Genomic DNA, 25,239 nt, shown 5'->3' on the forward strand with positions numbered 1-25,239 from the left:
CAATTTAGCCACATGGCCAGGACACCTTACACACTTTCCTGTCCCATTTGAACAACCAATATCCAAAGATCCAATTCATAACAGAAATAGAAAGTAACAACAGTCTGCCCTTCCTAGACGCCCTAGTTACAAGACAACCAAATGGGTCCCTGACCTTCACAGTGTGCAGGAAACCCATACACACAAATCAAGTAGATGCATCTATCAACAGTCATATCATGTCTCCCCCTACCAACAATTAGGAACTATAAAAACCTTAGTCCACCAGGCAAATTTAATTTGCTCAGATAACATTGCACTTAACACAGAACTCACCCCCATAAGAAACACTTTTTTGGCAATTGACTACATCTTCCACCAAATAAAAAAAAATTTGGTGGTTAGGATAGTTGGTAAAAGCTGCTGCTTTACCTAACTTAACCTAACATAACACCACTGCCATCCCCATCTTCCAAGCATAGATTACAGCAAATCCATCACCATCCCCTATATCTGTCTCAGAAAAGGTGGCCAAGATATATAAAAAAAAAAAAAAAAAAAAAGGGGGGGGGGAGCACAATCTTGTGACTACTTATAAACAACACAAAAAAGCTAGCAGCCCTTATCCACTCCCCCCCCTCCCCCAAAAAAAAGACCAGATACAACCTCTAGATTTACCTGGAGTGTACCAGGTACCCTGCAGCTGCAACCTTTCTTATTATGGAAAAACAGGTAGGACAGTCAACATCCATATATCAGACCAAAAGGCTTATATCCCATTCTACCACTACGGCTGCCCAGAACAGCATGCCCTGGATATCAAGGCACAAGATCTGGTGAAAAAAATAAGCCACCTTACTCCACAAAAGCAAATTTAAGTTAAGAAGCTTTTCCCTGAATCTGCAGCACCAACTATCCCAACCTAAACAAATATGGTTGTATCAGACTGCCCTCATCTGCAGACAGTTAGTCCAATGGCCAAGAACATCCAACCAAAGTCAATAGGGGTACAATTATAGGACTTTAGGTCTTCCTGTATCTCTCCTGTTTTCATCTTTCTTACTGAAGTGTGGCTGTTTTAATACCAGTGTATTAATCCCTGAAGATGCAGATTTAACTTTGGCAAAATATAGGAAGTAATACTTAAATATTATAAATATTATCAAGTCTATGTTGTTACAAGGGTGGGAGGTGGAAAGTTCTGATAAACACCTAGAACAAAAATGATATTAAAGCAACTGATATAACCACAAGAAAGAACATACTAGTAGCAGAGTTATGAAAGTAACTTATGTTCTTATATTCTCATATGTTCTTTCTTGTGGTTATATCAGTTGCTTTAATATTTTTTTGTTCTAGGTGTTTATCAGAACTTTCCAGCTCCCCTTTGTAATTTCCTTAAACAATATAAGATGCCAGAGTCATAATTATAACCAAACTATATCTAAACCCACCATTCAGTATTCTCTTCTGATTGAGAGTCAATCAGGCTGGTAAGAGCATCTCAGAATGAGATTCACCACAGAAATGCAGTACAAAAATGTTAAAAAAGAATGGGTCCTTGTAAAAAAATTCTCTAATGCACATTATTATCCCAAAGAGAATAGGCAGAGCTCCTTGAGCCCTAGGTAACTTTTGGAGGATCTGCGAACAGCAGGTTACCCTTGGCCATCACTGATAGCTGAGCTCAAGGATACCAATGATTTCATAGGGGAAGCTGTTTGCTGACATCTCATACCCCTTAATCCAATTGGTATATATTATTGTCTGAAACAGTGAGAGTTCCAAAATCAGTTCTTAAATTGTGGGGTTAAAATTCAAGTTCCCAGTACAAGATAAAAACCTACTTCTCCAGGCAAATATTGATTAATTCAACAATCAGTGAAAAAAAAGGCCTGAAAAATGTTTCTCTAGCCATCTTTCATCTGTCAGTCTAGTACCATGGTAAATGTCATTTCCACAGGGATACACAAACATCACACAAAAATAAATAACAATGAAGAAATAATTTATAAATACAATCAGTAACCTAAATATTCGAGACATCTTGTAATAAATGGAATTCCACAATAACACAACATAAATCATTAACCATGCGCTATTGTGATGGCATCTGGATTGAGGTGTCTATGAGTCAAAGTGTGTGTGTAACATTATGTTAACATTTTGTCTCATAATGAGCAAAGGTTGGTAAGAATATCTCAGAAACCACTGCTCTACGAGTTAAGCATATTAAGAACAGTGGGATAACAGAAATCATGATCAACACTGGATATGGCCAGAATATTGAAATCAGTGTGAGAAATAAGGAATCACACAGCCCAACAGTCACGATAAGTCAAATGACGATACAGAGCAGATATCAGAAAGCAGTATATTTAAACATCTATTTGATAATCTCCCGAATGGCACAACCTCAGAAAATGATCAATGAGGATGTCTCACAACTGCCAAATAAACAAAAACAGCTTGCCAGCATCTTTTGCCACCAGCAGGCCAGAGAAAGGGTGCAAAGAGGGATGAATATTGATTTTTTTATCTTCACACCAACATAAGAACAAGAGATGTGGCAATAGCAATGCAAGGAAATGGAACCAATTATGCTTGATCACAATAACATAAGGCAGAGGATGGAGCATAACATAAGGTCAGAGCATCCTAACATCCTTTGATGCCAGAAGAGCAAGGTACATAATGGTGCGGCTTATCTGAACATTATTTTGCAAACCAAGTATATGTTGACCATTAACCTTCATCTGATGGGCACTTCAAACAAAACAGTAATGATGCAGAGCATGCATCATAGTTTAGAAACTGGAAGAAATTAGTTTTCATATTACTACTACTACATAAGAATGGGATATGAAGGATTGCATCATGATAGATACATCATGAAAGATGTATCTATCTCCACAGGAACAAAGTTGAGGATTTTGGATTTTCACACAGCAAAATATGGATGTGAGACTTGGAACCTTCAACTTGAAATCTTAGACTTTGACGTGATGTTATAGAAGGGGGGGGGGGGGGTGCTTAAGGGTCAAAGCTGAGAGGAGACCTCCGCATAGCTTTTAAAGGAATGCGGAGAACCGACCAGGGCTTCTGACCTAATGTCCAATCCTCACCTTCTCGTGGTGCACCCTGTTGTGTATCTACCTGGATACTGAACGAACGAGGATGGGCTGACAATTTCGGATTTAGCCAACCAAATTGTATTCTTATTGGTTAAACCAAAATAAAAAAAAATGATGATACAACATGACAAAATTTCATGCCAGCTGGGGCGTCGCCCGGTTAAACAATGCCCCCCCCCCCTGTTGTTTTCGCCAGGAAACCAGGGCGAACAGCGAAAAGTCAGCTACTGGAAAAAATCTGAAAACAAACCCCAACTCAACATCACCAGAGTTAAAGATTGATACTATCAACATAAGAAGCCTGAATGGCAAAGAATGGAGCTAGCTGAGGAATTAGATAAGTACCAGATCGACATAATAGGGGTGACTGAAACAAAAAGAGACAAAAACTGGTGAGATCTTTCTGAGCAATAAATACAAAATGTAATATTCAGGCAATGACAATCAAGGAAAAGAAGGAGCAGCTATACTATTCAACACAAAATATGAGGCTAATCTTCTTGAATGGCAATCAGTCTCAAGTAGAGTAATGTGGGCAAATACGAGAATGGGGAACTGGACAATGAGACTTATTTGTGCCTATGGTCCCACAGAAGGTTCTACGAAGTTAGAAGTGGAGGAATTTTTTGAAGCTCACTGACACAATCAAAAAAGAAAAGTTGGTCCTTGTTGGGGATCTAAATAGCAGAGTAGGAAATGATTGTGAGACATACAAAAATATTTTGGGAAAATTTGGAGAAAAGAGCAAAGCTAATAATAATGGCAAATACCTGTTGGATTTCTGCTCAGGACATGGACTGGTTATTACTAACACCATGTTCCAACATAAAAATGTGCACAAATTCACATGGAGAGATGAGGGAAGGAATAAGAAAAGTCTCATTGACTATGCTATTGTTGATAGTGATGTTTTCTCCTTGGTGCAGGACACCAGAGTGTACAGAGGATTTGAAATTGGAAGTGATCACTATTTAGTCTTGAGCAGGATAAAATTGAATGTCATATTGAAAAGAATAACATGTAAGAAAGTTTTAAAGCGAATAAAAGTTGAGCAGCTCTCAGATGTGAACTGTAGACTAAAATACACAAAGATTATTGAAGAAAAAATGAAAGAGTTTGAGAACAGGAATCAAACCTTGGAGATTCAGTGGCAAACTCTGAAGAAAACATTGATTGATTCTGCCAGAGAGGCATGTGGTGAGGTTGTCTGTAAGGATAAAAAAAATCTGAACTCCCTGGTGGACACAGGAAGTTAAAGAGGCAGTGAAGGAAAAGAAGAAAGCATATCAAAAGTTCCTGGAAAATAAGTCAGCTTTTGCTCTTAGAGAATATAGAGACAAATGCAAGAATGATAAACACTTTGTAAAACTAGCTAAACAAAAGTCATGGGAGTACTTTGGCAAGAATATAGAAAATAAATATCAAGAAGGTGGCAAAATATTCTGGAGGTTGTTGAAGAAGCTTAGGAATGGAGGAAAGAGTGCTGTAAAAGGAGTTAGAGATGATAAAGGTGACATGAAAACAGGAGAAAAAGATATCCTTGAAGTATGGAGTAATTACTTTGAAAAACTGCTAAATGAAACAAGCGGTGATGAACAGCACAGTGGTAAAAAACACTGACCAGGCATGCAGTCAGGAATACATATCCATACTTGAAGTAGAAAAAGCCATCAAAGGTTTGAAATGTGGAAAGGCAGCAGGAGCAGATGATATTCGACCAGAAATGCTCAAGTATGGTGGTATAAGAGTCTTACAGCGGCTGCACTGCATAGTTCAGAAAGCCTGGACAGAGGGACGAATTCCCAATGATTGGAGTAGAGCTCTCATAGTACTCAATATATAAAAAGGGAAATAAAACTGAATGTGAGAATTACAGAGGTATTTCCCTACTGAGTGTTCCTGGCAAGATCTATGCAAGTATACTTGAGAAACGGTTGAGAATTGTGGAAAAAAGCTTGGTGAAGAACAAGCTGGATTCAGGCCAAATAGAGGCTGTCAGGATCAGATCTTCACTTTACGCCAAATAGTCGAGAAAGCATGGGAATATAACAAAGATCTGTATTTAAGTTTTGTCGATTTGGAAAAGGCATATGACAAGGTGCCAAGAGAGAAGCTATTCAATACGCTGCAGTTATATGGTGTCAGTAGGGCATTATATCAAGCAATACTTAGTCTTTATTTGAGTTGTAAGTCAGCAGTTAAAATTGAAGGAAGTACAGGAAGATGGTTTAGTGTTAAATCTGGTGTGAGACAAGGATGTACATTATCCCCTCTGTTATTCATTATCTACATGGATCACATTATGAAGGAATGTGGTATTAAATATGATATCAAAATTGGAGATGTTAATGTCAGCTCTTTGCTTTATGCGGATGATGTTATACTTCTAAATAAATCTGCTACAAGTCTGCAAGATTCTCTGACTAAATTGAATAGCTGTTGTAATAAATATGGTATGAAGGTCAGCAATAAAAAGACAAAGACAATGAAAATAGGCAGAATCATTGAAAATGTCAACTGTGTTGTGAATGGAGAACCTGTGGAACAAGTAAAACATTTCAGCTACTTAGGCACGATTTTTACTGAAGATGGTAAATTAAATATAGAAATAGACAACAGAATCAGCAAAGCTGGTATGGTGGGAAGTCAAGTGAATAAATTCATATGGAATAAGAGAGAAATTAGTTGGAACACTAAATTAGCTGTATACAAGACAGTGTTCAAACCAGTTTTAACTTATGGATCTGAGAGCTGGATCAGAAGTAAAACACTTGACCAAAGACTAGAGACCACAGATATGAGAGTCCTGAGAAAGATTATAGGCATGAACAGATGGCATCAATGGCAATATCATATTAAAAATGAGGATATTAGGAAAGAACTTGACATTGTCAGCATCCAGGAATGCGTTAGCAGAGCTAATCTCAGGTGGTATGGTCACTTAAACAGAATGGGCGAGGAAAGATTAGCAAAACAAGTGTTCTCTGCTAGGTTGGCAGCAAAATGACCCAGAGGAAGACCAAGATATAGGTGGATTGATACGGTACGAAGTGCCTTAGACGATAGAAATATAATATCTGATAATGTTGGAATCTTGACAAGTAACAGACTGATTTGGAGGTAAATTGTAGATAGGAAGTTAGGAATGATGTAATTTTTTTCATGTAGTACTATCATATCCTGTACACCCCTTGAGGGTACATGGCAGGAATTTGATGATGATGATGATGATGATGATGTTATAGAACACTATTGAGGATATCATATACTGAAATGCAGTCAATTGATGCCTGTTAGAAAAGAATGGCAGAACTTTAAGGCTACTTAAAAATGCTGACAGAAGAAAGCTGAAATACTTTGGACACATTGAAGGAATGAAAGGAGGACTTCTCAAAACAGTAATAGAAGATAAAGTTCCTGGAAAAAGAGGAGGAGGAATAGACCCTCAATAAGATGGATGGTGTGTCTGAAGTGAATGATCTTCAGAGAGTTGAAGCCTCCAGAAGGGCATACAACAGGACCACCTGGTGAGGACTGGTGTGGTACATCACCGAGGAACAGATTGACGATACAGCATCTGATGATGTCCAATAAATAGATGATAAATGGATGGATGCATCATCTAGGAATGGTTATATGAAATGATAGTACCTTTACTTTAATGCAATGGCCTCTATCTCTCATGGACTGGAATTTCAATCCCAATGAGCATTTTAGTGATATAATGAATGGATATTTGTGACAGGAACTACACTACTAAAATCTCATGCCTTAGTATACTCAAGGTAGTAAGTACAATGTGCTATTCAGTGAATATCACTAATAAAAAAGAAATTGGTTGCTCAGTGTAAATACAATTAAATTTAATGCTAGAATTCAAGTTACAATGAATGTTATTTCAAAAAAAAAAAGAGTACAAATTATAAACCTCTAAGTATAAATAAAACCAGTAATTAGAATAAAGCCACGAACTATAAAAGAGAGAACAACACATACACAACACGAGGAACTACAGTAATACCAGTGATATTCATTATTCCATTATTTTTGAGACAGGCAAGGTGAGAGCAATATTTTTTTTTTAATTAAATTAATTTTTTATTTTTAAATAGGCTGAATGTTGAGTATATTAAAGACTGCTGTTTGGTGCCTCAGAAGCTACTCCAAATGTCTGATTTAAAGAAGTCTACTTCAAAGAATTAATATAATCTTAAACTTTCATATGTTAATCTTTATTGTTACTTTAATGCCTTTCTTTATTCCACTTCAACAGAAAATCTGAATGTAAAGGGTCCATAAGCTTAGTTTTAATTCCATGATGATTACAGATAAACTTATTAATTTTCAAATAACCTAAGGGCCTGATTAACCTCCCTACCGGCCAAGGTGGATGAAATAGTGAGACCAAATTGCACTTCTTATCCATGTTATTCATTGGGTGTTACAGAATCATATCTAGATTTAGCTAGATGTTTATAGATGTCATGGCTGGTTGGAGGGAGGGTTAAAACTAGACCTTCATTATACCTACAACATCTCATGCATATCTATCAAAGAAATATTTATATATATGTGTGTGTGTGTGTGTGTGTGTGTGTGTTACGGTTAAAGTGAATAATTCCTAGAGGAGTCTGGTAAATGTAATAAAAACATGTTTATAGGTTTTCATTCTCAATAGAAATTACAACAGCTTAGGTTAGGTTAGTTTAGTTTATAATGAAAAAAGTAAGAAAAGTACCTCTTTTGCACTCAATGAAATCAGAAATCATTATAAACTAACCTGGATGTCGCATGTCGAACCAGAGTGTAGTCGTAGTCTGTCGTGGGCAGATTAATGGGGATGAAAGATACACGTTGTTGTGGGCCGAGCTTAATGATTGCAGGCAGATAAATGGGGATAACAAATAAAAGTTGTTGTGGGCAGATGAATGGGGATAATAGAAAAATCAGAGAAGAACAGATCAATGTTTTTCTCCATTGATGAGGAAAGAGGTACAGCAACGACATTTATCTATTATCCCCATTCATCTGTCCACAACGACTTTTATTTGTTATCCCCATTTATCTGCCCGCAATCATTAAGCTTAATGATTGCAGGCAGATAAATGATCTCAGCCCACAACAACGTTTATCTTTCATCCCCATTAATCTGACCACGACAAACCACGACTACACTCTGGTTTGACATGCAACATCCAGGTTAGTTTAGGTTAGGTTAGGTTAGGTTATAATGATTTCCAACCGATAAAGATTAGGTTAGTTTATAATAATTTTTTACTTCATTGAGTGCAAAAGAAGTGCTTTCCTTATTTTTTTCATTATAAACTAACCTAACCTGTAATAATTTCTATTGAGAATGGAAACCTATATATACAACCTATAAACATGTTTTTATTACATTTACCAGACTCCTCTAGGAATTATTCACTTTAACTGGTTAAAGTGATTAATTCTCGTAAATATTCACTTTAATCGGTAATTATTAATAATAACCGGATTTATCACTTTAACCGTAATGTATATATATATATATATATATATGTGTGTGTGTGTGTGTGTATATATATATATCGTAAAAATAGAGTTCAATGATTTAAACCGAGAGTTAGGTAAAAAAAAGGTTTAATAATAAAACACGACTAGTTTCGGCTTATAACAGCCTTCATCAGGTGACATTATAAAATATATATATATATATATATATATATATATAATAAGCAGAATTAATAGTACATATTCAAAAAAACACGAATTATTACTTTAAGATGATTTCATGGACAATATAGGCATATTGTCCATGAAATCATCTTAAAGTAATCACATTTCTGAATTATTTTATTTATTTATTTTATGGGTATATTTCCGGGAAAACTCCCATGTTACTCCTCTTAAAAACTATTATTTTTACGGCTATTTTGCCTGCTTTCGTTTAGGAGTGCCCCTTTTTTAATGTCATTGGCATTTTACTCAAGATTTCTTAGGGCATTACAGATGTATTTTAGAGACAAAGATAGGCAGAATAATAGAGGAAGAAAATTCTGTTGGAAGCTCCATAACATAAAAATTAGGTCACAACTCTGACCAACAGGCGATAACACAAGCACTTCAAAGGCAGAAACACCAAGCCGACATGACATATATCCACTTCCCCCATGAGTTCAGATGATGATACACGGTCGAAACGGCTCGTACCCCGTTAACCCTCTCCCAGCCCCCTTTTCCCATAAACCCTTCCCCTTCCTCAAAAAATTCTATTTTCATCCTACTTTTTCATCTTTTTCCCACCCTACAATAAAAAGCGCTCCACCCACCCTTAAAAATAATATATGTATATATTATATAAAAAAAAAAAAACGGATTTTTTTCAAATTAATTCTCCCACATTGCCTCAACCCCCCCCCCACTTTTTCAAAAATCCCCTTCCCTTTTACACCCTAACAGCAGAAGTATGCACATCACAGAAAGACAGACAGACAACAACATCCAAGAAAAGGTATGTGTGAATTTTCTTCCTCTATTATTCTGCATATATTTGTCTCTAAAATACATCTGTAATTCCCTAAGAAATCTTGAGTAAAAATCCAATGACATTAAAAAAGGGACACTCCTAAATGAAAGAAGGCAAAATAGCCGTAAAAATAAATATTTCATTTTATTTTTTAAAATCATTGTCATCATCACATGTTTCCATATGTATTAATAAACATTAAGTGTTTCTTTTATATTCGGGAAAACTATGTATTTCCATAAAATTATGATATAAACATTTACTGTTTTAAAATAGAATGCTATCTTAGGTATTAACTGGTACTATACACTAATTAAATTAATTAAAAGATTAAATAATATACATCAGCTTCAAAGCATCTGAGATAACCATCATGTGATGCAGTAAATAATGAGGTCTGCTGAGAAAATGCAGTTACATAAATAGCACTGACTGTTTTTTGATGTTCTGTGTAGACTACGACATTAGCTGGATCCTAAAAAAAAACGAGACTGAAAGTTAACTTTTTACATATAAAACCATAAAATCATCATTTAAAAAAAATCAAATGAAGCACTTTACAAAAAATTTTCAAACTTATTTTTGAAAAATAAGGTATCTGCATTTTGTAAAGATAATTTTTAAAAGCAGTTTTGTGTTAACCGTTCTGGTGCAATGAATTCATTGGACTTGTAATTCTTTATCCCTTTGCTGAAATTGCAACAAAACTACTGGATTAAGTTATTTTACCAAGCAATTGGCTCACACACTGTGGGCTATTGACTACTAGTATTTATATATATATATATATATATATATATATATATATATATATATATATATATAAGCTACTTGTTTTGTGTGACTTTTTCAGGGAGATTTGTTCCGAGATATTTGTTTGTTTTAGTCTACCGTTATGTGGTAGACCATAGTAGACAAGATATTATTGGGTGTTTGGTTTGCCCATTTTGTGTTTAAAAAGCATAACCTGATCAGTATGGTTTGGAGAAATTTGTGTTTTGCAGTCTACTGCTTGGGAGATTAATGGGTTTGGGGTGGATGTAAAGAATTTTGCAGCTCTTTTGCATAGGAAAGTTTTGATCTCAGCTCTCGGTGAAGCTGCATATTTCTTACAAACCATAATGCATGTACCACCATTCATAAACATTTGCTTTGAATTATCTGTAGTTTGCTAACATTTGAATCTGCTGTGGGACTCCATGTGGGTAAACCATATATCAGGACTAACTTGATCAGCATTTTGTATAGAAGCAGTTTAAGCTCCGTACATAGAGAGCTGTGACGATTAAGTAAAGGATATAGCTGTCCTATTGCCCTATTTGCTTTTGAATAAACAAGATCATAATGAGTCGCAAGGCAAAGTCTTTTATCCACCTAAGTATTTAGCTACTGGTTGCCATGGAATGGAGTTACCAAACATGACAACTTCACCTCCAGGTACACTCATCTTCTTGTGAATATAGCACTGCAGTGCTCTTGTCTGCATTAACATTAATTCGTCATTTCTTGAACCATTGTTCTAGTTATGAGACTAGAACAATGGTTCATTCTACAGTTTTTTTGTTGCAAATCAAGGTCGAAGGGAAGAGACCATTATTGCAGTATCATCTGCACATATGGTCACTGTGGTGGCAACTGTGCATGGGATGTTAGCCACATAGATGGCAAAAAGCAGAGTTGATAGCAGGGGGGGGGGGGGGCACTGTGGGACACCTACTGTGATTCTGCATTCAGACAATCTAATTCCCAGTAGATTTACTCAGTGTTGCATTTGCTGGGGTACAATTTGGTAAGTGTGAACAGTCCTAGTGAGAATTTGGCCTACAGGTGTTTGAAAAGAAGCCTATTCTGCCATATTTTCAGCTGCTTCCAGCTGAAGCCTGTGCTAATGTTTTCCACTATAGTTCGCCCACCATTTCTAGATCCCTTCTTGGCTTTGTGCCAAGAATAGTCGATTCATGCTGAAGGGGAGAAAGAAATGAAGGATGTACGAATTGGTCGCCAACATGCGAAATCACGTGCTTTCTTGTCTGTCGCTGTACTAGTACTAGCTTGATTTTTGTTGTTCTCTTTTTGCATTATTTTTTTTATTATTAATTTGTATGATGGATCCAGTACAGTCAACAAGTTCTGTTGTTAAACGTTCCAGTAGCTCTTGCAAAAGAATATTGAATAATGTGCTGACATTCTGCGAAAAAGAATCGTCAGAAGGTCGTCTTCTTGTTCCCCTTTCTCAAATCATAAAACGTGCCAGTGCAATTGCGGGTATCGGGGTCGACTGTTAAAAGAATTCGTAGGGAATCAAAAGGTGAAGGTAAGCCAAAATTTAAATCTCCTAAAAAAAAAAAAAAAAGCGCCATAGAAAGAAAACCATCGAAACCGTAGCTTTGAATGATTTTGATGTAGACGTTATAAGAAGAGCTATTCACGAATTTTACATATTCGAGAAAAGAGTGCCAACTGTTCCGAAATTGATTCCTGTGCTTAAAGAAAAAATTAATTTTCCTTGGAAAAGAGAAACTTTAAGGAAAATACTTCACGAAATCGGATTTTTAAAAAGTCCCAGAATAAAAGGAAACTTATCATGGAGCGAAGTGACATTGTTTTATGTAGAACGCAGTATTTGCACGTATTAACACTCTACGTACATTTTTCCAACTGTTATACAAGCAAAATAGTTACACTTTAAAAACAGCAATGTTCGTAAAAGAAAAGCTAAATTTTCCGACCTGTAATAATAAACAAACTCAGTTTGTTTATTATTACATCCCAGAAGACAGACTGATTACCCTATTATCGGAATGGATTCTCCTTTTTCTGACATGCGCAGTAGTTTCGAGGGACCTCAAATCGGTGGGTGAACTATACCCTGAGAACTTGTTTGGTAGAATGGCTCTCTCCAAATTGCTCATCAAGAATGACATTTAATTCTTCAGTGAATTTCTGCAGTCTTATTAGGCAAACATGAAATGACCACCCAGTCAGTTTGCTTTCCTGCAAGCAAACTGACTGGGTGATCATTTCAGTGAAGGTGTGCTGCTTTTCCTAGTTTTGGGATTGAGATTACATCAGCTACTTTCCATTATTCTGGGAAATAATGATATCTTAATATTGCATTAATAACAGCAACGTGTATTATGACTTCATGAAATAGGCATTTGAAGATTTTGTTAGAAATACTATCTGATCCTTGTGCTTTTCTATTTTTAAGTTTGCTGATGATTTCATGTACCGCATCAGGTGATGTTGGTTGGATAGGGTTTACGTATTCTGTGCACCCAGGCATGTACTTAACTTATGAAGTCTAGATCCACATGGATGCTGTTTGGATCATACTACTTCTCTAGGCTGTTGACAAAAGGTTCAACTTTGTCTATGTATTTGTAAACCAGACTATGGATTGGACGGATGGGGTTTACGGTCTGTACGTACAGCTTAGTCATTTTCCAAAGTGTCTGATCCTCGGTGTTTAAGGACTGAAATTTTGTCTCCCACTATTGATTTCAATAGTTTAAAGTACATATTGAACTTTTTTGTAGCCAACTGGCTGTTCTTTTCACAGATCAGATTTTCAATCTCATCTGGAAATCAGTCAGAGTCTGTGCATGGCACATCCATGATAGCAGCTGTTAATACAGTTATCTGCTCCAAGATCAAAATTGAGTGGTTGATTTTTTTTCCCCTTTGAGTTGATGGTTGGAACTGGGCCAACAGATTTGAGCAGAGTGGTTCTTAGTTATGTCCAGTTGACAGTTGGGACTAGATCTGGCACAATATTTTGTACCATTGTTATGTCAAAGACATCATTAAATCTTGCTACATTGTAGTACATGGGTCTGGAGGTCCTATAATCATAGTGTGCCTCGCAGAAGCCAAGTTGTTCATGCCTCCTTCTACCATTTCGATTTGTGGTTCTACTGTTCCAGGCTGTGTACTTATCAGCTTAGCATTCAGGTCTCCTGCTACTAACCCTTCTTGGTTTTCGTCTAGAATTTCAGTTAAGTCTGTGTGTCCAGTAACTGTTTGTTTGGAGAATTATATATGGAGTATATTTTCAGAGTACACACATTTACAGTTTGGAGCTTTACTCCTGTGACTTATATAGTAGTAGTGGCAGGATTTACAATTTCATTGTGTTCTATATTGAGCTTGACAAATCTGGCCATGTGTTTGTAATTTGATAGTGTAAACTCAGGTCAAATTACTCTTGTGCAGTGAGTGATGGTGTGTCAGTAGCAAAGAAATTGAATAATTCTCTTTCCCACCAATGTTCTTGCTTATGTTGCTGTCTGTCCTAGGCTCTCTCAACCACTAAGATGGACAATGCTTCTTTGGGATATTACTGCATGCTGGATTTACTAGTATTCCTCAAAGAATATAGTGGGCTTCTATCAGAAGATGAGCAAAAAAAGATTTGTATGTACCACAAATAGCTGTATGTAAGGGATTTGTAGATGTATGTTATATGAGAGTATAAGTATGCTGGGGGGGGGGGGGGGGGGGTATCATCGCATCATCGTCACGAACCATGGGCTCACTGCCCGTTGGTGTCCGATGCCTCATTCACTATCTTCTTCCACCTTTCTTTGTCCAGTGCACAGTGATGCAGTTTCTGTACACCCATTCCACACCAGTCCTTTATATCATCTATCCATTCTCTGTATGGTTTACCTCTTCTGTTTAAACCATCCAAAATACCAAATATAAATATCTTTATCTTCCGGTCCTCACTCATTCTACATGTGTCCAAATAATTGCAGCTTCTGTTTTATAATTTTCTGCATTAGATTCTTTTTTGGTTGTATCTTCCAATGGAGCTCTTCATTCATGATTTTCTGTATCCATCCTATTCTTAGAATCTTCCTGTAACAAGTTCTTTCAAATGCCAAAATTCTTTTTCTTGATTCCTTATTTATTACCCATGTTTCAGATCCATACAGTACGCACCTCTAAAGATGCATGTTTCCAGTACTTTTAGTTTTGTTTGCAGGCTGATCACTTGACTTTTCCAGATGTTATACATGGCCTTCAGATTTGTTCTTCCCTTTGCAATCCTGATCTTTACTTCTTTTTTACAGTCCAAGTCATATGTCAGTTTACTTCCCAAATATGTGAATTGTTCTACATGTTCTATATCCGTTCCATCCACTTGTATCTTTTGTTTCATGTTCTTCTCACCAAATACCATTGTCTTTGTTTTTTCAAAGTTCATAACAAGTCCAAATCTCTTCCCTTCCTCATTTAAGTTTCAGTGTTTTTTGTAGTTCTCTTTCGTCTTCTTCAATAATAACAATGTCATCTGCAAATCTCAGATTGTTAATTCTCATTCCGTGTACAGATATTTCCTTTGGTATCTTCTTTCATTTTATCCATTGCTCTTTCTAAATGTGCAATGAAAATGCTTGGTGATATTGGGTCTCCCTGTCTAGTACCTCTGCTTGTTTTAAACCATTTCCCCCAAATCATCACCTATTCTAACTGCTGCAACTGCATTCTGATAAACATCTTTTAATATAGCTCTTAGGTTTTTTTTTATCAATTCCATAGGATTCCAGAACTGATAATGTCACTTTCTGGTCAATACAATTCTATCCTTCCTAAATCCTGCTTGTTCATCTGCAAGGTATGCTTCCAACTGTGTTCTTAATCTTTCTGTCAATATCATCATCACCACTTTACCAAGGTGACATGTCAAGGCAATTGTTCCATAATTTTTACATTCTAGCTTATTTCCTTCCTTGAATAATGTCACTAGTATTGATTTCATCCACTCCTCTGGCATTTTCCCTACTTTCCATACCATAATTACATAGTTGGTGCATTTCTGTAACCATACTTTCACCACCATATTTAATCATTTCTCCAGTGATGTTGTCACCAGTACTCTTGTTGTGTTTTAGCCATCCTACCGCTTTTTCTACCTCTCCTCTTAAAATGTCCATGTCATGTTCATTACCTGGTGGTGATATCTGCTTCAATTCTTCAGTCAGTTTCCCAATGCTATCTAAATCTAGTGTTTCTTCATATAACTCACTACAGTATCTTCTCCACCGCTGTACAATTTTTTCTTCATTCATCAATACTATGCCTTTTTCATCTTTAATTGTGATATGTTTTGATTGCCATTTCTATTAATGGTTCTGATCATTTTGTATACCTCCCTTGTTTTATGCTCTCCATAGTACTGTTCTATATTGTTGCATTGGGCTTCTAACCATTTTATCTTATCCATTCTGACTGCTTTTTTTCACCTCATTATACTTTCTTCTATATTGCTCCTATATTTGTTCTGATGTATCCCTTCTCATCTTCAACATTCTTTTCTCCTGTACTAACTTCAGTGTTTCTTGTCTAATCCATTTCTTCTTGATCTTCTCTTCTTCTGGTACTGTTTCTTCAACTACATCTTCTATCACTCTTAGATTCGAATTTTTTTTCTTTGTCCACACTTTTAAGTTTCTCTTCTAACACTGTTCTGTACTTTCTTTTTATTTCTGCTTCACTTATTCTTGCTGTATCTCTTCTCTTCTGATGTTGGGATTTATATTTCTTTTTTAATTTCAACTTGATGTTTGCAATCACTAAACTATGGTCTGAGTCTATATCCGCTCCTTGAAAAGTTAGACACTGCTGAACTGATTTTATCCATCTTCTTTTAATCATAATCATATCAATCATTTTCTTGGTTTTCTCATCATTTTCTACACATTTTCTACACTCCTTTTGTTGGAATCTTGTGTTACGGATCATCATGGTCTACAGCAAATTCTAACAATTTTTCGCCTCATTCATTTCTTTCTCCGAAACCATATTTTCTCATGACTCTTTCCCAACCATCATTATCTATTCCAACTATGGCATTCCAATCTCCTTCAATAATTAGCACATCTTGCTTTGGTATTGTTTCTATTGTCTCTGTCAGATCTTTGTAAAATAAGTCAATATCCTCATCTGTGCTGTCGGATGTGGGTGCATATATCTGGACTATTGATATGTTAAATGGTTTTGCCTGAAATCTTGCTACTATGATTCATTTATTGACTGGTTTGTAGCCTAACAGTGCCTCTTGAGCTCTTTTGTTAAGAAAGAAGCCAACTCCTGCTTCGTGTCGTGACCATATTACTTCGCATCCATTGATCTTTCCAGATGATGTCCATCACATCTGGGTATCCTAGTATATCACACCGATATCTCTTCATTTCCTCACGAAGTAATTCTAATTTTCCTGACATCCAGAGTGTCAGCACATTCCATGTTCCTACTGATAACAGTTCTGTTAGTTTCAGTTTCTGTTTCCTTTCGATATCCCACTTTTTGATCTAACCATGATGACTCGTTTGGTATCATGGGCCTTGTTGATCTCAGCAACATCAGAGCCGGCATGTTTTACTTGAGGAAAATTAAATAGCAGTAAGATCAGAAAGGAGAACAGCAGACAGAGTGAATGAATAAATGCCAGGTAAAGTAAAGAATGGAGATAAATCAAGAGATTAAAGCATGAAATGGGGCAAGTGCAGAAAGTGAATGGCAAAAGAGCAAGAAGCTGGAGAGAATACAGGTATATTAACACAGGGAATGATAAAAAAAAAGAATGAGTGGTGAGTAGATATATGCAAAATACACAGGGATTAAAGACAATCAGGTGATGTGCGATGCTAAAAGAATGAGCAATAGGCATTCAAATGTGTGGATTAGAGGAGAGAAAATGTTCGGAATGAAAGATCAGAAGGTAATGAGCAAGATTCTAATGAAAAGCTAATGGTGTATGATTAGAAGTAAAGAATATTGTAGCGATGTAAAAATTGCATCATATAAAATGTGCAAGACATAGCTATAGAATAACACATATGTCACAGTAAATAACTTTTTTATTATGTAAATATTTCATTTTATGTATCATAAGACATCAGTACAATTATTGAACAAGAATAGGAAATTAATTAAAAAACAGCAGTGTGCATGTTAAATGGGAATCCCTCTACATTAACACTTGCATGTTAATGGATTAAAAGTAATGGGCTGAAATGAAAACTAAATTACATTAAAATATAACAGATAAATTTATTCAATACAATTAAGGATAACAATTTCCAAAACTTTTGGAATAGTGAGACAGTTGTTCTGATTAAGATTAGGCCTATGAAGTAGGCCTAATCTTAATCAGAACTTTATATACGGATGTATGTAGTAGCTTAGCATTTTGCCATCATATCCTGTGGTTAGTGTTTTCAATGCAATGTTGTGCAAGGTCAGATTTGTGAGGTTTGATGAGACGAATGTGGTCTTGATGTTCAGAGATATGTTTATTTATACATCTTCCTGTTTGTCCATAGTGAGACAAGTTACAAGAACATGATACTTTGTATACACCAGGTAGCAAGTTGTGAATTTGGTTGATGGGTTTATAGGTAGCAGTGAGTTGATATTTTTTCATCATTTTTGCAACACGTTCAGAGATGCCTTTAATATATGGTATAGGAGTCCTGTGGGCTTCTTGTCTGGGTCGATTTATTTCTGGGTTTCTATTGGATTATATCCATTTAGTAAGGGTGCTTTTTTAACAATTCCCAATTCCTGTTTTAGAGATTCTTTGAAAAACAAATCTTATGTGCTCTGATACTAATGACTTTATGATGCAATATCAGATAACAGTGTAGTAGGAAAGATTATCAGTGTGTTGCCAAGGTATGACAATGATGAGTTACAATGGAGAGCCAAAATCATGAATGTATGCTAGTGGGCCTGTGTGAGGAGAAGGGTGTACAGTTTATGGAAGTATGTCATGTGTTTGAGGGAAGAATGAAATTATACAGGCATGATGGGTTGAATTTGAATGGCTTTGGAATGAGTGCACTGGAGAAAATGTTGCTGAATGGAAGTACAGTGCATGATGCGTGCAAGAGATCAATGAAATATCGGGAGAGTGCTTGGTATTGGAAACAGTAGTGGTGTGAGAGATGAAGAGGGAATGCAAGAGGAAGCGGAAATGGGGAGAGCCCAGGTGGATAAGGAGAGTTGATGTTGAAAGTGGCAGTGAGTATGTGTGCACGTGCATGAAGATGGAGTATATTGTCATATGGGTGGGGAAGCTGAGACTGACCAAATGTGTGTGGTAAGTGGTGATAAAGGTGATTGGGCAGGTGTGGTGGGAAAACAACAACCAATAAGTGGCTTGGATAGGACTGGTTATAACCCTCTGGCAAAAAGAATCCAATCAATGAGAGTAATACTAACATTGTATGTATTTTAAGATTTATTTTTCCTTAATACATAAATTTTGTTCCAATTGAACAGTTATGAATATAAATACAGTTAAAAAAGAAATAAAATTTATTACAAAAAAAAAATATTTTATAGTTACTTTTAACCAGAAATCAGGTGAATAGAAAATCAAACACTGAAGAAAAAAGTATGCGATCATTCTTTGATTGGGAAATATATATCTGATCACCAAACTCAGTATTTTGTCATTTCCCCTTTAGCCCAAATGATGGCTTTCATCCTTCGTGGCATGGATTCAATAAGCTTTTGAGCATTTTTGAAAGAGCTTTTCGGGAGCCCACCCTCATATGTGAGAGCAGTATTCAATGGCTGGGTTTGTGATTTCCATAAGGTTAACAGCTGTTCAGGGGTGAAGTAACGTCTTGAGCAAAAGAGAAATCCTAGTGTTTTAGAAGGTGAGGATGCAATGGTTGTAATGTGTTTATGCCAAGAGAGGCTTGATGTCAGGGTAATTCCAAGAAGGAAAATCTCAAATTGTCTGGAAATTTGGGTGTTGTCAAAAATAATACTGGGAGAAAATGTTTTTTTTTTTTTTTAATGAGAAATAAGATAGTTAGGCTTGTTCTTCTCCTAGTGTCAGTTCTATATGTGGCTTAATTTGTTTTTGAAATACTTTCGTAAAAACCTTACTTGGAATACTGAGGAGGCTAATGCCTATGTAATTATTGCATTCTGCTTTATCTCCTTTTTTGTATATATAAATTCGTCATCTAAATATGCTATGGAGCTATTTTGCCATTCTATCATGTGGTTAGATGTACAGAAATGATGTGCTAAGCCGGAAGAAATACTTCTGTTGTGGTTTACATCACCAACGTGCTCTCTCTGTCTGATCTCCAAACTTTGTGAAGTTTGTCCACGAAGAACAAACTTCACGAAGTTTGGAGATTAGACAGAGAGAGCACGTTGGTGATGTAAACCACAACAGAAGTATTTCTTTTTCTGTACATCTATACAGAGGATAGAGTGGCAAAATAGCTCCATGCCATATTTAGACGATGATTATAGACATCGTTTATTCAAGGCCGAAGTAGTGTTAAAAACTGGCGGAAACCTCAACAGAAAACAGGGTACTATTCTTAACAGTTCATCGAAAAACCTCATCCTCTCTCTAAATCCATCTGAACTACAGCTAGCTAGTAATCATGTTATGTATTTACAACAAACACGCATGCGTGATAATGATTAAGAACAATAAGTTCACTCAGTCTCTGTCACGCGAACGTGCAACCTTAGCTACTAGAGTGTTTACAACGTTTTTATGTTCCTTTCAATTTGCATTTACTAGTATTTTTTATAACTTTTCCGTCAACGCCTTGAAAAAGCTAGACAGTTTGCTAGCGAAACTTAGGCAAAGAATGTTAAAATATGTGTATATAGTCAGTATTAAACAATAAGTTTTTTATGCTTAATAATATAGTCTATCATATTCTTGGTTTGTCTGTCTGGTGATATCCATGTCCATTTTCTTTGAGGTTTTGGATGTTTAAAGAGAGTGTTGGTTATTGTTAGTCTATTATTTGAGCAGAAGTTCAGCAATCTTTCGCCGTGTTCATTGCTTTCTCCATACGCGAACTTTCCGATTACTCTTGGCCAGGTATCCCAGTCTTTGCCTACTTTTGCGTTTAAGTCCCCCATTACAATTAGGAGATCTTGACTTGATGTCTGCTGTACTGCTTTTTGCAAATCTATATAGAACTCCTCAATGTCTTCTTCTACTGAATAATGGTTAGTGATCCGATTGATGTTTTAAATTTTGCTTTAATTATCCTAGGTGAGATAAGATTGTACGACAATAGAGAGTTGTGAGCCTTTGGTTTTAATATAATTGCTACTCCCTGCCTGAAGTTAACATTTTGTACTGTCCATGGTGGAATTCTCCTTTTCCAGTCCATCTGGAGGTTTCGCAGAGTACAATCACTTCCCATCAGTAGTTGTCTAATTCATTCAGTAGTATTTCCAATGCTCCTTCCTGGTGAAGAACTACTCCATGTTCCTATGCTTGTTATATTTTTCCTGTCTATTAGGTGAAGTTTTGTTCGAATAGCATATTTTTCGCCTTCACTATCTTGGTTCCCTAATAGTGGGCACGACCCTTGTTTGATCGGGCAATGGTCAAGCCGGCATGTATCTTTAGGTTGGTTAAAACAGTGTAGGTTAAAAGTAAATAATCAGAATCAGTTAAGCTGAAATGGATTACAGTAATATTGGAGTGGAGACATTGGAGAAATTACTAAATGAAACAAGTGACAAGTATCATTTATCATGTAAATAGTTTCCATAATACATTATGGAAACTATAAATATAAATATAAAATATAAAAAATATAAATATAAAAATATTGCTTGATATATTTTCCCATTGACACCATATAACTGTAGCGTATTGAATAGCTTCTCTCTTGGCACCTTGTCATATGCCTTTTTCAAATCAACAAAACTTCAATACAGATCTTTGTTATATTCCCATGCTTTCTCAACAATTTGTCTTAAAGTGAAGAGCTGATCCTGACAGCCTCTATTTGGCCTGAATCCAGCTTGTTCTTCACCAAGCTTTTCTTCCACAATTCTTCTCAACTGCTTCTCAAGTATACTTGCATAAATCTTGCCAGGAACACTCAGTAGGGAAATACCTCTGTAATTCTCACATTCAGTTTTATTTCCATTTTTATATGGGTACTATGAGAGCTCTACTCCAATCATTGGGAATCCGTCCCTCTGTCCAGGCCTTTTGAACTATGCGGTACAGCCACTGTAAGATTCTTATACCACCATACTTCAGCACTTCTGGTCGAATATCATATAGATATGCATTCCTGACTGTATGCCTGTCGAGTATTTTTTTACCACTGTGCTATCACTGCTTGTTGCATTTAGCAATTTTTCAAAGTAATAATTACTCAATACTTCAAGGATATCTTTTTCTCCTGTTTTCATGTCACCTTTATCATCTCTAACTCCTTTTACAGCACTCTTTCTAAGCTTCTTCAACAACCTCCAGAATATTTTGCTACCTTCTTGATTTTTTTTTTTTTTTTATTTTCTATGTTCTTGTGCCAAAGTCCTCCCATGACTTTTGTTTAGCTAGTTTTACACAGTATTTAGCTTTCTTACATTTTTCTCTGTATTCTCTAAGTGCGCAAGCTGCTTATTTGTCAGGAACTTTTGATATGCTTTCTTCTTTTCCTTTCTTAGGTGTTATTCTTTTCAATATGAAATTCAATTTTATCCTGCTCCAGAGTAATCACTTCCAATTTCAAATCCTCTGTATACACTGGTGTCTTGCACCAGGGAGAAAACATCACTATCAACAATAACATAGTCAATGAGACGTTTCTTATTCCTTGCCTCTTCTCTCCATGTGAATTTGTGCAGATTTTTATGTTGGAACATGGTGTTAGTAATAACCAGTCCATGTCCTGAGCAGAAATCCAACAGGTATTTGCCATTATTATTACAAATTTATTGCGAATTTTCCCAAAATATTTTTGTATGTCTGACAATCATTTCCTACTCTGCTATTTAGATTCCCCAACAAGTACCAACTTTTCCATTTTCATTGTGTCAGTTGCTTTTTCTAAAGCATCAAAAAATTACTCCACCTTAGTAGACCCTTCTGTAGGACCATAGGCACAAATAAGTCTCATTGTCCAATTCCCCATTCTGATATTTGCCCACATCACTCTACTTGAGACTGCTTGCCATTCAAGAAGATTAGCTTAGCCTCGTATTTTGTGTTGAATACTATGGCTATCCCTTCTTTTCCTTGATTATCATTGCCTAAATATAACATTTTGAATTTATTGCTCAGAAAGATCTCACCAGTTTTTGTCTTTTTTGTTTCAGTCACCCCTATTATGTCGATCTGATACTTATCTAATTCCTCAGCTAGCTTCATTTCTTTGCCATTCAGGTTTCTTATGTTGACAGTACCGATCTTTAACTCTGGTGATGTTGAGTTGGGGTGTGCTTTCAGATTTGTTCCAGTAGCTGACTTTCCGCTGTTTACCCTGGCGAAAATAACGGGAGCCTTGTGTAACTGGGCGACGTCCCAGTCGGCATGAAATTTTGTCATGTTGTACCATCATTTTTTTTTATTTTGGTTTAACCAATAAGAATACAATTTGGTCGGCTAAATCCCAAACTGCCAGCCCATCCTCGTTCGTTCAGTATCCAGGTAGATACCCAACAGGATGCACCACGAGAAGTTGGGGATTGGACATTAAGTCAGAAGCCCTGGTCAGTTCTCCGCATTCCTTTAAAGGCTATGTGGAGGTCTCCTCTCAGTTATACAGCTTTGACCCTTAAGCACCCCCCCCCCTGTCACTTCTATATTCATAACATAAGATGGGAGGTCAGAATTCTTCTGACTTTCTGTAAAAAGTAAGAGGAAGAATGCCGTGAGCAGTTCTTGACACAGTAGCGATTGGCCTTAGTCATCTATACCCGAGTTTGAGGAAAAGATTAGTGCTAGGAGATGATGTTACACTGGTACCATATGGATGCATGAAAAGTAAAAGCATGAAAGGACATAAGTTGAACCAACAGCTCTGACAAGGGTCAGAAGCTCAGCTGCTATTTGAGAAGAAAGCAGAGCCTTTCAGAGTCAGATTTAGATTTGTTGACTTTTTTTAACAGATGTTACAGGATGAGCATGAAGCTAGAGTTCGTTTTGAGCCACTTGAGATGTTTATTTTGAACTGCCATGACACTCTTACTGAGTCAGGACTTTCAATCTTTACGCCAGCCAAAATCTCAATTCAAGCCTTTTACGAGGATTACTTCAGTTATTCAGTGAGAAAGAATGTTTGGATTGGGTGAAGCGAATCAGTAATGACACCATGGGATGGATGAGAAGAAATTATATATATTATACCATTTGGTCCACTTGTAGTGCCAGACATTCCATACCAAGAGGAGAGTTAGTATCTTCACTATACTTCAAAAGAGAGGTGATTAAAAATGAGAATGAAAAAAGGAATAATCTTGCTATGTTAAGAGGATGTAGAGGATTATCTAATATTCTGGTAAGTAGACAGATGCAATGTCTTAGGATATTACTTATAGTAAATACTTGGTCACAACTTTTCTAGCTTTGTCAGTGGAGTTAAAATAAGGAAGGTAGTCTGAGTTGTCAATATTAAATTCCATAAATAATGTCATTGTATTGTCTCTCTGTATGGGAAAACAAAAGAAAATCAAGCTTCAAAGATAAATAATCAAAGAGGTCAGAGTGGTTATCAAAAAATGAAAATCAACTGAAAGAAAAATGAATGCAACGAAGCATGACAAAGAAATTTTGAGTCGGAACATTTCATATAAAGGTGATCTGATGGAATTTCAGATCAGGTGTACTTCACATGTATAACATACTGTCCCTGTTATGGTGGAATTAAAGTGTACTTTAGATAGCCGGGGTGGACAGCAGTTGTATAGGACCAGTTAAGGTTTTGTGAGAAAAGCAGGTCTGGCTTAGATTTAAGTGGTAGTGTGCAGCATAAATTTATGATTGTGTTGTTGAGGCAAAAATTTATGTCTATTAATTATGTGATTTTCTGTTTTGCAGGATGTAAAGCAATGAGATGAAGAGGAGTGGGATTGTATGTAAGAACATGTGGTATATTCAGAAGAGGAGATCAGAATAATCAGAAGAGTACAGGATGTTTGAAATAGGAAGAAATCACCATTTGGTTTTGAGAAGAATAAAAATGAGTTATCATACATAAAAGAAAACAAGTACACAAGTTTTTAAAAGCATCAAATTCAAGAAACAGATTCAAATATACAGTATTTTTTATAAAACTTAACAGATCCAATAACAAAATCTGAAAAAAAAAAAACCCACTGACTGCTTCAACCACACACATGTGATGAAATTACTTATAAGGACGGCAGATCAGAACCTAATGTTAGACTCAAGAAATTACAGAGATAGTCATGAAAAGAATTCGTATTGAAAGTTCCTGGAAAGTCAAAAGATGTCCTTAAAAAATTTTGTGAAAAATGTAGGAAAACTAAATTATGTGTAAGACTTGCAAAATTAAACTCATGGGAAGAATGTACACTAGCAAATCACAAAATAAAACGTTTTGGAGACTGTTGTAAAAGTTCATAAATGAAGGAAAGTGTAGTAGGAAAGGAATGAGAGATAATAAAGATGGGATATAAAGTGATAAGGATATTCTGCATATCTGGAGTAATTACTTTGAAAGAGTATTAAATGAAGTAAGCAAAAATATTCAAGAACAATTCATCAGGGATATGTATCAATATTTGAGAAAAAAAAGATCAACAGAAACCTAATATGTGAAAAGGCAACAGGAGTAGATGATATTT

The 25,239-nt window shown here is 36.0% G+C and overlaps 1 protein-coding gene across 2 annotated transcripts in view; it reads right to left on the reverse strand.

Moving 5' to 3' along the window:
* LOC150097617 (uncharacterized) overlaps window positions 1-25,239 on the reverse strand; it is a 334,050-nt gene that overhangs the window by 103,255 nt on the left and 205,556 nt on the right. For both annotated transcript variants that reach the window (XM_090407322.1, XM_090407323.1), the window contains exon 13: window positions 9,965-10,096. In XM_090407322.1, the coding sequence (XP_090263448.1) occupies window positions 9,965-10,096 (132 nt within the window). The remainder of the gene's footprint in view (window positions 1-9,964; window positions 10,097-25,239) is intronic.

The sequence above is a fragment of the Typopeltis vanoorti genome, chromosome 17 (genome assembly GCF_054136105.1).
Source record: "Typopeltis vanoorti isolate ZY-2024b chromosome 17, IOZ_Tvanoo_1.0, whole genome shotgun sequence".
Classification (NCBI taxonomy): Eukaryota; Metazoa; Arthropoda; class Arachnida; order Uropygi; family Thelyphonidae; genus Typopeltis; species Typopeltis vanoorti.